Source organism: Salarias fasciatus (genome assembly GCF_902148845.1).
Source record: "Salarias fasciatus chromosome 7 unlocalized genomic scaffold, fSalaFa1.1 super_scaffold_4, whole genome shotgun sequence".
NCBI classification, from domain to species: domain Eukaryota; kingdom Metazoa; phylum Chordata; class Actinopteri; order Blenniiformes; family Blenniidae; genus Salarias; species Salarias fasciatus.
Genome location: NW_021941229.1, coordinates 15,649,985 through 15,661,097, shown reverse-complemented (window position 1 = coordinate 15,661,097; position 11,113 = coordinate 15,649,985). Strand labels below are relative to the sequence as shown.

Genomic DNA, 11,113 nt, shown 5'->3' with positions numbered 1-11,113 from the left:
CATTCACAAAGGCTAGATGAAGTTAGTGTGTGTATTTGATATTATGTAAAGATGAGCTAAATACCTGTGAAGGAGGCGGCTACGAAGCTGTGGCAAAAATCCACAAGTTCATCTAGAAAGACAGGCTTTCCTTATTGCACATTAAAACGTCAAATAAACATTGTACACAAAGTTATTAAAATACTGGCTTTTCCATATTATTGTGTTTTGTTAAGGGGTCAAGTAAAAAACTGTTGTTTAACACTGTGTTCGCACAGTAAATAACAAATCGTCTGTTTTTCTGTGGTTTCCTTCCAAAGTCCAAAAGCAGCTCTGAATATTGCAGCTTACATGCATATTAATGTTCACAATAAACCAATGTAAGATCGTTTAGCACATTTTCTATGGCTAAATTTGAAACTTGTGTGGAAATATTACAACACTGTGACAAACTGCCTTCAAAGAAATCAGTTTCATTGGAGAAACGTGGTGTATGAAGCTGTTTCACCAACCGGGGGTGAGGACGAGAAACGTCAGGCGCTTTTGGGTGATGAGCACCATCTACCGATTGAGCTGCACAAATAATGGATCCTTAACATCAGACGAATGCACAAACATTGGCCAATTGCACGAGCATTGGCCAATCACACAGCACTTTTGGGTGATAGGCACGATCCACCGAAGTAATAGATCCACTTCACTGTGCACACAACATGCCAGGGGTGGGCGACACTTTGAAACGTGCTTCCAATCTTTCTAAAGCTCCGACATACCAACTTTCAGGATATTCTAGCAATTCAAAATGGTAACACTTTACTTGAAGCCCCCCTGCATAACACATTATAAGTACATTCATAAAGCATTATAATGCCATTATAACACGTGTAGCTATAGTTATAAACATTCATAGATGATCACAATGCCAGGACCTTACCCTAACCCTAACCCTAACCCTAATCCTAACCCTAATCCTATGCTGTATAGTGCTGTATAGTGAGTTATAAAGCATTGTGATCATGTATTAGTGTTTATAACTACTTATAATGTGTTATGCAGGGGGGCTTCAAGTAAAGTGTTACCCTTGTTGTTTTCATCCAACACCTAATTTTTCACTCTCTCAGGGTTTCCATTAAAGATTTTGTCTGAACCATCTTTCAGTTCTTCTGCCTCTTTTGGTTTTGACTTTCCTAATTCCTGTTTTCCCTGTAAAGAGAGAGCATGAGCAGAGCAAATGATCTGCTCATGATCCGTTGTCTTCAGCCGTTTACATGAGGCCTCAAGCGGATTATCAATCTGTGTAGAGTACCTCTTTCAATCTGATCGAAAATCTACTCTGATCTGGGTGAATCAGATCTACCACAAGGTGGCAACATGCCAACTGGACTGCATGGCTTTCAGGAAGTCCAAAGGTTTAACCTTCAGGTACTGTCACACCAAATTAATTCCTCAGTCAATAAGTTAATGAAGTTTTTTGCAACCATTTTTCTCTTCTCAAACATATTCTACCCATGAAGTCAAAACAGGTTGTACCTGAAAGTTTTTTTTTTCTTTAGTTTATGTATATCTACCCTCTTTGTGGCACTGATGCAAACATGGCAACTTTTCACGTTTCTACAGCACGTGATCTCTCTCAGTGCATTGCTGCAATGAAGAAGTGATCTACAAAACAAACTTTTTTTCTGAATTAATTTCATGATCAACAAAAGAACAAAAACACTATTTCTTTTTATGAGATTCATTAGAATAGCTGGTATCGCGTTTCAGGCCTCCGAAGCGTAAAATCTGCCAAACTGCATTTTAACCGAATTTATTGCCATTTGGCGCAAAAAGAAAAGAGAGTAACCTTCACATTTGGATGCAGTGAGACTCCACAGGCTCCAGCTCCTGTCAGGTCAGCCTCGCGCCATGTGACTGCAGGTAGCGGCACCTCTCAGGCTTCACGTGCACTGATGTGCGGCGCTGCTGCGCGCGCTGCTCCCGGTCCTGAATGTCAGCGGAGCCACTGCAGCAGCATGTAGACCTGTGGACGGACTCCTCCTGCGTCCCGCGTCCTCCCCCCACTCGGCTCCGCTCGCCAGCCTGACCTCCTGCAGGACCGGGACTCATGGAAGGATCCGCGGCGTCCCTCCTGCTGCTGCTGCTGCTGCTGCTGCTGTGCGCCCGCGCCGCGCGCACGGACTCCGGCCAAACGGACACCACCACGCACCTCGGAGATGCAATCGACTACAAGGATCCGTGTAAAGCTGGTACTGTGCATGTTTGATGCGGTTTATATTTCATCTTTACCTGCTGACTGGTTTCCTTTGACCAGTGTTTCAGATCATTCCAGGCCCCAATATTATTAATCTGGAGGGAACCGGTTAAAAGTTTGTAGTTGTGTTAATTTAGTATTTAAATACATCATTTATTTAGATCTGTATTTGATTGGTAGTTACTGCCCACAACAATTTATTAGTCTGATAATTACACATGGATATAACTCAGCAAGTAAAAATCTTAAGTCTGTATTTTGAAAAATAAAAGTATCATAACTTATAATTACAGCTTTAGATAACAATTTCTCATGTGAACGAGGACTATAGCTATTAAATATATATTCTATTGTAGAAGTATTTGCCTTTTAACTATAAAAGCGCTGAAGCGTAATGTACAATAAAGGCAGAAATATTGGAATAAAGTGCACAGCACTGATGCACAGAATAATGACTGAGCGTTGTGTTGATATGATGCATTGCAGAAAGTGCCTGGAGAAGATGTTAATGCATTAACATAAATACTTAAAAAGTCAGACGTCTGTGTCCTCCACTGAAAGAGACATTTGTTTTTACTCACTGTCTTCTTTCAGCATCTCACTAAAGTTGTTTTCTTGAAGGGGAAAGTATAACTAGTGTTAAAGAAAAACTCAATAAAAATCTCAATTGAAAGAGTTCACTGGGATGCAAAGCTGGTAGTAAATCAGTTTTAAACCATTTGTATTTTTTTAATGTGTTATCATGCATGTACATCTTGGAATTTTTTCAATAAATGCAGATTCCTAATGTTTTGAAACATGCAGGGAAGTGCAGGAGGTTCTCTTGATAAGCACAAGAACCTCAACTGTGAAAAAAGTGCTGCACTGTGTTGATAACAGTAATGTAGTCTGGTGATATAGCAAATAAGTCAGAAATTGTCAGGTAACTCCGAAATCTGAAGTATTTCTTAGAAAATCCAGCTGGTTTCTCTTTATCACCAGACATGACAAACAGTTCACTCTGCTCATTAGGGGGCCTCCGGCAGGTTGAGGTCCTTTTCTTGACTTCTGGAGCTCTGAAAACACACCACTCTGCCGCTCCGAGGCAGTTGCCTGGAGACCCGGGGTCATTGAGGCCGTGCCAGCGCGGTCCTCGGCTGGACACTGGTGAAATCCCTCTGGCTTCAGGGCATGGGGTGCGCGCTGCAGGGGTGACAGTCATTTACAGTCACCCTTTGCATGAGTGAATTTACTTCAAAGGCCGACACAGGCCCTGCTTCATTTGTACTTTGAAAGGTTCTTCCATCAGGCGGCTGAATGAGGTGTTTAGAGGGAACGGCTCTGTTTGTTCAATATGAAAGAGCCTATATAATGTGTCTGTGATGTCGGCTAAAAGCTCCGGAAATTATGTTTTCAGGCCCGTGTTTGTGTTCGTTTGACAGCGTCTGCTTTGCCACTGGGTGTTTTGTAAAATAGCCTCTAATGTCGTTCAATAATGACTTTGGGGTTTAATAGAGAGAGTTACAGTTTTCCCCACACACTTCGCTTCACTGCAGCTCGGTTTATTGGAGTCGGTGACTCAAGATCAGCCTTGTTTTTGGTGACAAACATCAACTGTTTTGATTTTTGTCATATTTACTCAACTTTACGGACAATAAGCCGAAGTCTGTCTTTAACTCCGCTGTCGTTGTTCGTTAACAAGTGGAAATAAATCAGTGTTTCTGCCATATGGTCATATCGCTCCAATGTCAAATATGAACAAAGATGGATTTCTATCTAATCATGAAAATAATATTTGTTTTTTATTTGCGTAGATAATTTCTTGTGGTGCTTCTGCACACAGAAACAACAGCAGTATTCCATGCATAATGCCCTGATTTAGAGGACTTTTGTTTGTCCCCTCAATGCTTCATTTGCTCAGAATGTTGCTGATTTCTCAAAGGTGCTCAATTTAATGCTTAGAAAGTTTGAGAAAGAAGGGCTGAACTGGTTCTAGATGATTGAACGGCAATATTAATTCAAACAACCATCTGTGACACACAATCTGTGGAATACTGGAGCAGATGGACTCGAGCAGCTAAAGACCACACCGGCTGAACCTCCTGTTCGCCAGGAACTCAAAACTGAGGACACGAGTCACACAAGGTCGAGTCAATCTCAAACCAGAAGACTGGAAAATGTTCTTTTGTCCAGCGAGTCTTGTTTTCCACTGTAACCGTTGGACGGTCTGAATCCAGCATCTCTGGGAGACGCGCTGCCTGTCACGGCTCATCTTCACTGACCATAACAAGAGAGGGAAAACTGGCAACGGAGTAACTCAAACGCAGAACTTTATTCAACAAAAGGTGAAATTCAACATTAAAATGAATAAACATGGTGTGGATAAATAAACGGATGAGTTAAAATAACCCAGCTCAGAGGAGTTCAGTATCTCACAGACAGACATGTCAGGGAGGAGATAAGGTTGAGAGTCTGATGTTGACCTCTGTGTTGACCTCTCTTCACAGTGGCCTTCATGGGCGACATCGCTCTGGATGAAGACGACCTCCAGTTATTCCAACAGGCTCCCAGCAGTGGCCATGTCCAGAAGAACCACACAGACTCTGGTGTCAAAGCTGGAACACAAACACACACACAAAAAAACCCCCATAAATAAACCTTATTAAGCCACGGAAATATTATTCAACGCAAAATCTCCCTCTTTAATTCACAGGTAATAGTTCATCATCTAATGAGAGTGTGAGGAGGAGGAGATCGACCCTCCGCCGCCGGAGGAGAGCGGCCACATCCCGACCCGAGCGGGTGTGGCCGGACGGCATCATCCCCTATGTGATCAGCGGGAATTTCACTGGTGAGTCCTGAAGAAAAAAAAATGCATTTAGCAACAGTCTGTTAACATGTTTTTGAAAATCCACAAACTGTTAAACTAATCCAGACTTTCCTTCCAGGCAGTCAGCGAGCCATTTTCCGTCAGGCAATGCGTCACTGGGAGAAACACACTTGTGTAACGTTCACGGAGAGAACGACCGAAGAGAGCTACATTGTTTTCACCTACAGACCTTGCGGGTGAGTCTGGAGCTCGGTCACCGTTCCTGGAGAAGTTTATGAAGCCATCAAGCTTGTTAGCAGAAGCAGACGGGGCTGCTGAGACGCCGTAAAAAAGTAACAGGCCGAGCAGAATGAAAGAGGAAAAATGCTTTTTCAGTCACTTGCTGTGGTAAAAAAACATAGTTACAGTCTTCTGTGAATCACTGTTTTTGTTGGAGGGTCTGAACGGTGTTGTTTCTCTCCAGGTGCTGCTCCTACGTGGGTCGGAGAGGCGGCGGCCCTCAGGCCATCTCCATCGGGAAAAACTGCGACAAGTTTGGCATCGTGGTCCACGAACTCGGCCACGTCGTCGGCTTCTGGCACGAACACACACGGCCAGACCGCGACGAGCACGTCAGCATCATCAGAGACAACATCCAGCCAGGTACTGCCGCATGCTGTGCCTGGACGCGTGAGGAATGATAAATGTATGTGTGTTTATTAAAGCTCCAGATGTTCCCGCTGACTGTCTGTGTGTCAAAAGGACAGGAGTATAACTTCCTGAAGATGGAGCCGGGCGAGGTTGACTCGCTGGGAGAGGTGTACGACTTCGGGAGCATCATGCATTATGCAAGGAACACATTTTCCAGGTGAGGATCTGTTAGAGCTGACACCGCCGACCCGCTGTTTGTCCTGCTGCGGCGGCTTTGTGGGGGACCTGCGGGGATTTGCTCCTTTATTGTAACAGAAATGGTCTCACAGTGGTTGATGTTGTTGCCCCATTGCTTTTCTCTGTTCTCCGGTTTTTTACCTCAATAACCACGATGCGGGTCCGGGTCGTGGAGGCAAGCCAAGCTAAATAAAGGCCTGGCAGTTCGGGCTTTGTTGAACAATTTGAGCTGGAGTGGCCTTTTTCTCTGGCATTCAGGAGCGGGCTCCACTGAGCCGGCTGGCACCGGCCAAAGGCCCCATTCAGAGCGCTCTGTTTGCACATGCCTGTCATTCATGGGCGCATCACCATGGGAACTGTGCAAAAGTGGGAGCTCCAAACCCAGAGAGAGATTACCAAAATCAATAAAGCATCAGATTGCTGGACGAGAGATTAATCTGAAATCTGAACTCAAATCCACCTTTCTGACTGAACCTATAGATTTCACACTCCCCAGAACATCCGTATAGTGACCAGTTTATTTTCCAGTGTTGATTTTGAGCTGTAAATAACTTTTAAAATGATTTTTTTTTACCTGGATTCTTTCTGAAAATGATCGCTTTCCAAAACAGAGGCATCTTCTTAGACACCATCTCGCCCCGTTACGACGTCAATGGCGTCAGGCCGTCTATTGGACAGAGGACCAAGCTGAGCAAAGGAGACATCGCACAAGCGCGCAAACTCTACAAATGCGCAAGTAAGATGGCAACAAGCTTTCAGCACTGATCGACCTGTCTGTTGAATCTCTGATCTCTATCTTTCAACTTGTCTCAGAGTGATCTGACTGAACTTTCATTTGGAGTGTTTTAGGTTTTACAGCTACCCTTCAGTCCTTGATTCTGGGATGTTATTTGGTACTTTCCTTGCTGTGTTGGTATTTATTCCTGCTGATGTTCTGGGGTGTGGTTGCGTCAGGATGTGGGGACAGCCTGCAGGAGAGCACTGGAAACTTCTCCTCGCCGGGATTTCCCAACGGATACTCGGCGTACGCTCACTGCGTGTGGAGGATTTCTGTCACTCCGGGAGAAAAGGTGAGAGACACGAAATACATGTTTTCACTGAAAGATGTCCATTTGTGTCCAATAACATCACTCATGTATGAATTAAAGCAAAACAGTGAAGTTCCAGGCTCATTCTAGTTGAATATTTGTGGAATATGTGGAAGTTTATAAGTTGTATATAAATGGATGGACGCCGTCATGATGCACTTCTTCTATTTATGTCTGCTTTCTCCCAGATTGTTCTCAACTTCACCTCCATGGACCTCTTCAGGAGCCACTTGTGCTGGTACGACCACGTAGAAGTCCGGGATGGATTCTGGAGAAAAGCCCCCCTGAAAGGTCCGATTCCTGCTGTGACTTACTCTCAGCAACGCGCGCCGCGAGGCATTCACTGACAGGAACGGTTCCGTCTGACGCGCTTTGGCAGGCCGGTATTGTGGCGACAGCCTTCCAGAGGCCATCGTTTCCACCGACAGCCGACTGTGGGTTGAGTTCAGAAGCAGCAGCAGCTGGGTGGGGAAAGGCTTCTCCGCTGTGTATGAAGGTGCATCTTAACGTCTCAAAGAGAAATACAGAAAAGCAAAATGAGTGTAACAAACTGCCATTAATCCCATTTCTCACCTTGTGCGCAGCCATCTGTGGCGGAGAGGTGAAGCGGGACAGCGGCCAGATTCAGTCTCCTAATTATCCCGACGACTACCAGTCCAACAAGATGTGTGTGTGGAAAATCACAGTGGCCGAGGGGCTGGAGGTCGGCCTCTCCTTTCAGTCATTCGAGGTAGCGTTACCTTTTTTTCTGTCATTCGTCATATTATACGGCAGGAACCGATTTGATTCTGCCCCTTGCTTTTGGTCGCAGATCGAGAGACACGACAGCTGTGCGTACGACTACGTGGAGGTGAGGGACGGCGGCTCGGAGAGCAGCCCTCTGCTCGGCCGCTTCTGCGGCTACGAGAAACCCGGCGACATCAAAAGCAGCTCCAACCAGCTGTGGCTCAAGTTTGTATCGGACGGCTCGGTCAACAAGGCCGGATTTGCAGCCAACTTTTTTAAAGGTCATAAAAGGACTTGTGGTTGAACTGTTGATTTTTCTTTTGAGAAATGACCCAGAAAGAACTCTGTAATTGTCTTTGTTCGCTCTTCAGAGATGGACGAGTGCTCCAGGCCTGACAACGGCCAGTGCGAGCAGCGCTGCCTGAACACGCTGGGCAGCTACAGATGTGCCTGCGACCCCGGATACGAGCTGGCGGCTGACAGACGGAGCTGCGAGAGTGAGCGGAGTGACTCAGCGTTACAGTGTTTTCAAACACGATGGATGAATCTGTGACTCATCTGGAGGCAGCGATCAGACTGTCACCCCTCTGCTCTGTTTAGAGGAACAATTCAAATTCCCCAGGCCACATGCGCTTTTAAAAAGCAGCTCAATGGATTGTTCTGTATTTTACCACAAGAGGGCAGCACTCATCTGCTGCAAATAATGTGTGAGCAGAGAAACTTCAGCTTGATTCATCCAAGCAGTGAGCATGAAAATCAGCTGGTTTACTGATTTCTAGGATGTTTTTAAAGTGCTAAAGATGAGGCAAATGAATTTTATTAAGCAGATTTAAATAATCACAAGCCAAGCAGTAAATCACAGAATTGCCATCAAAGTTATTTTGTCCTGCTTTCTTTCTGTCTGTCTTATTTGTGCCACTGAAATCGACTGTGTTTTCCCCCCACCAGCAGCTGCCTGCGGTGGATTCATCACCAAGCTGAACGGCTCGCTCACCACCCCCGGATGGCCCAAAGAATACCCCCCCAACAAGAACTGCGTGTGGCAGCTGGTGGCCCCCGTGCAGTACCGCATCACTCTGGTGTTCGACGTGTTCGAAACCGAAGGAAACGACGTAAGATTCCACTTCTCACTCCCAATCGCCTTCTTTGTCATTGTTATCACTGCAGTGTGTGTCTCTGAGTGTGTGTGTGTTTCCCTTCAGGTGTGTAAATATGATTATGTGGAAGTGCGCAGCGGCTTGAGTTCGGACTCGAAGCTCCACGGGAAATTCTGCGGGGCCGAGAAGCCGGAGGTCATCACCTCGCAGCAGAACAACATGAGAATCGAGTTCAAGTCGGATAACACCGTCTCCAAAAAGGGCTTCAAGGCTCACTTCTTTTCTGGTGAGTGATTGTTTTATTCAGGAAACATCACATAAATCTGCCGACACGTCGCAGTGAGAAGAGTGAAACTATTAAACCAGAACAACAATGAGAACAGGTCAGTTCCTGCTGCGAGAAGAAGGCCTGTTCAGGTTTAATCATATCAAATAGCACAGAGATAATCTGCAGAGTCAATGCCTAAACTTTACTGATACTGCTCGTTTTAAAACGATTTATTTCACGAAACCTCTTCAGACAAACGGCGGTCTGCCTGAAAATGTGTCCACAGATATCGACGAGTGCTCCAAAGCCAATGGCGGCTGCCAGCACGAGTGTGTGAACACCTTTGGAAGCTACAGCTGTCAGTGCCGCAGCGGCTTCATGCTGCACGACAATAAGCACGACTGCAAGGAAGGTACAATACCTACTGATGTCCGAGACGGTCCGACAGTCGTACTGATGGTGCTCAACATCAGCTCGGTTTTGATCGTCCAGATTCTGGACCTCAGGTTCTCAAAGTCAGTGTGTTCACTCCTTGTTGAGTCTGTTAAATAAAGTGTTCAGGTGTTAATTAATTCCAATGCAACTGCGCCTATAGTCAGATGAGTTGCTCCAACTCCAGGTTGGATCAGCTGTTTGAGAAGATGAGTGGAAATTAGGCCTGGAAAAGAGGGAAAAAGTTGTGAGCGTGCAGTGATTCATGTGTTCGTTCCTTTTCCCTCAGCGGGCTGCGACCATGTCGTGAACAGTGTGTCGGGGACGATCAGCAGCCCCAACTGGCCCGACAAATACCCCAGCAAGAAGGCCTGCACCTGGACTCTGTTCACCACCCCGGGACATCGCATCAAGCTGGTGTGTAGCTGCGCAGATTCAGTAAGGTGAAGAAAAACAGTTCATTTAAAAAAAAAAAAAAAAATCAATGTTTTGAATCACATGCAGATTTTCAACGAGGTGGACATGGAGGCTCATCTCGAGTGCGCTTACGACCATCTGGAGATCTTCGACGGAAAAGACGTGCGCGCGCCGAGTCTGGGGCGTTTTTGCGGCACCAAAAAGCCCTCCCCGGTCGTGTCCAGCGGCAACCAGATGTTCCTGCATTTTTTCTCGGACAACTCGGTGCAGAAGAGAGGCTTTGAGGCTTCGTACAGGGCAGGTGGGCATGACACAGCGCAGAGGGGTTAAATAGAGCGACGGCAAAGAATAGAACGCCGAAAAAAATGCATTCAGACAATCGGTTTGTTTTCTGTTTTGCCTCTCAAGCTGCATTCTTTCCTCAGTTTTATGAGTTTCTCCTTTTAACCCTCTAATTTTGCGGCTGCGGGTTTCCAGAATGCGGAGGAAGTCTGAAAGCCGAGGTCAAGACCAAAGATCTGTACTCCCATGCTCAGTTCGGAGATAACAACTACCCCGGGGGCTCCGACTGTCAGTGGGTGGTCACTGCGGAGAAGGGCTACGGCGTGGAGATCATCTTCCAGCTGTTCGAGATCGAGGAGGAAGCGGACTGCGGATACGACTACGTGGAGCTGTACGACGGGGCCGACACCAAGTCTCCCAGGCTGGGGCGCTACTGCGGATCCGGGGTGGGTTTCATAGCATCTCAGCACTTCTTCAACAAAACCATGATAACAAAACAAAACTGTGTGTCTTTTTCCTCAGACTCCAGAGGAGGTTTACTCGGCGGGAGATGCCGTCGTGTTGAAGTTTCACTCGGACGACAGCATCAACAAGAAAGGATTTCATGTACGTTACACAAGCACCAAGTTCCAGGACGCATTGCACACAAGCAAGTGACTCTCTCCAGCTTTTTTTTTTTTTTTTTCCAAAACCCGAATGGATGCTTCACCCCGAGCATTTTGGTCAGTCACACCCATTTCCACCACAAATACCAACCTGCATGCTCTGTTAGAGCAAGAGAAGCCCGACGCAGAAATTACAGCTTTGCTCTCTCTAATTACAAAGCTGGAAAGGGACGAGTTTGAAATACTTCAAGTAGAAACACCGTCTGTAGCGACCGATCTCATTCTAGTCACG

At 46.0% G+C, this 11,113-nt stretch overlaps 1 protein-coding gene across 1 annotated transcript; it reads left to right on the top strand.

The window, feature by feature from the left end:
- The first annotated feature begins 2,083 nt into the window (after positions 1-2,083).
- On the top strand, positions 2,084-10,883 carry LOC115382468 (bone morphogenetic protein 1-like). Its single transcript, XM_030084202.1, has 20 exons — positions 2,084-2,225; positions 4,717-4,815; positions 4,923-5,060; positions 5,158-5,275; positions 5,503-5,681; positions 5,781-5,886; positions 6,518-6,642; positions 6,861-6,976; positions 7,183-7,285; positions 7,374-7,490; positions 7,579-7,724; positions 7,806-8,001; positions 8,092-8,217; positions 8,672-8,832; positions 8,923-9,103; positions 9,372-9,497; positions 9,807-9,934; positions 10,022-10,235; positions 10,412-10,662; positions 10,739-10,883. The coding sequence occupies exons 1-20, from the start codon at positions 2,084-2,086 to the stop codon at positions 10,871-10,873; spliced, it is 2,907 nt and encodes a 968-aa protein (XP_029940062.1). The 3' UTR covers positions 10,874-10,883.
- Positions 10,884-11,113: the final 230 nt, after the last annotated feature.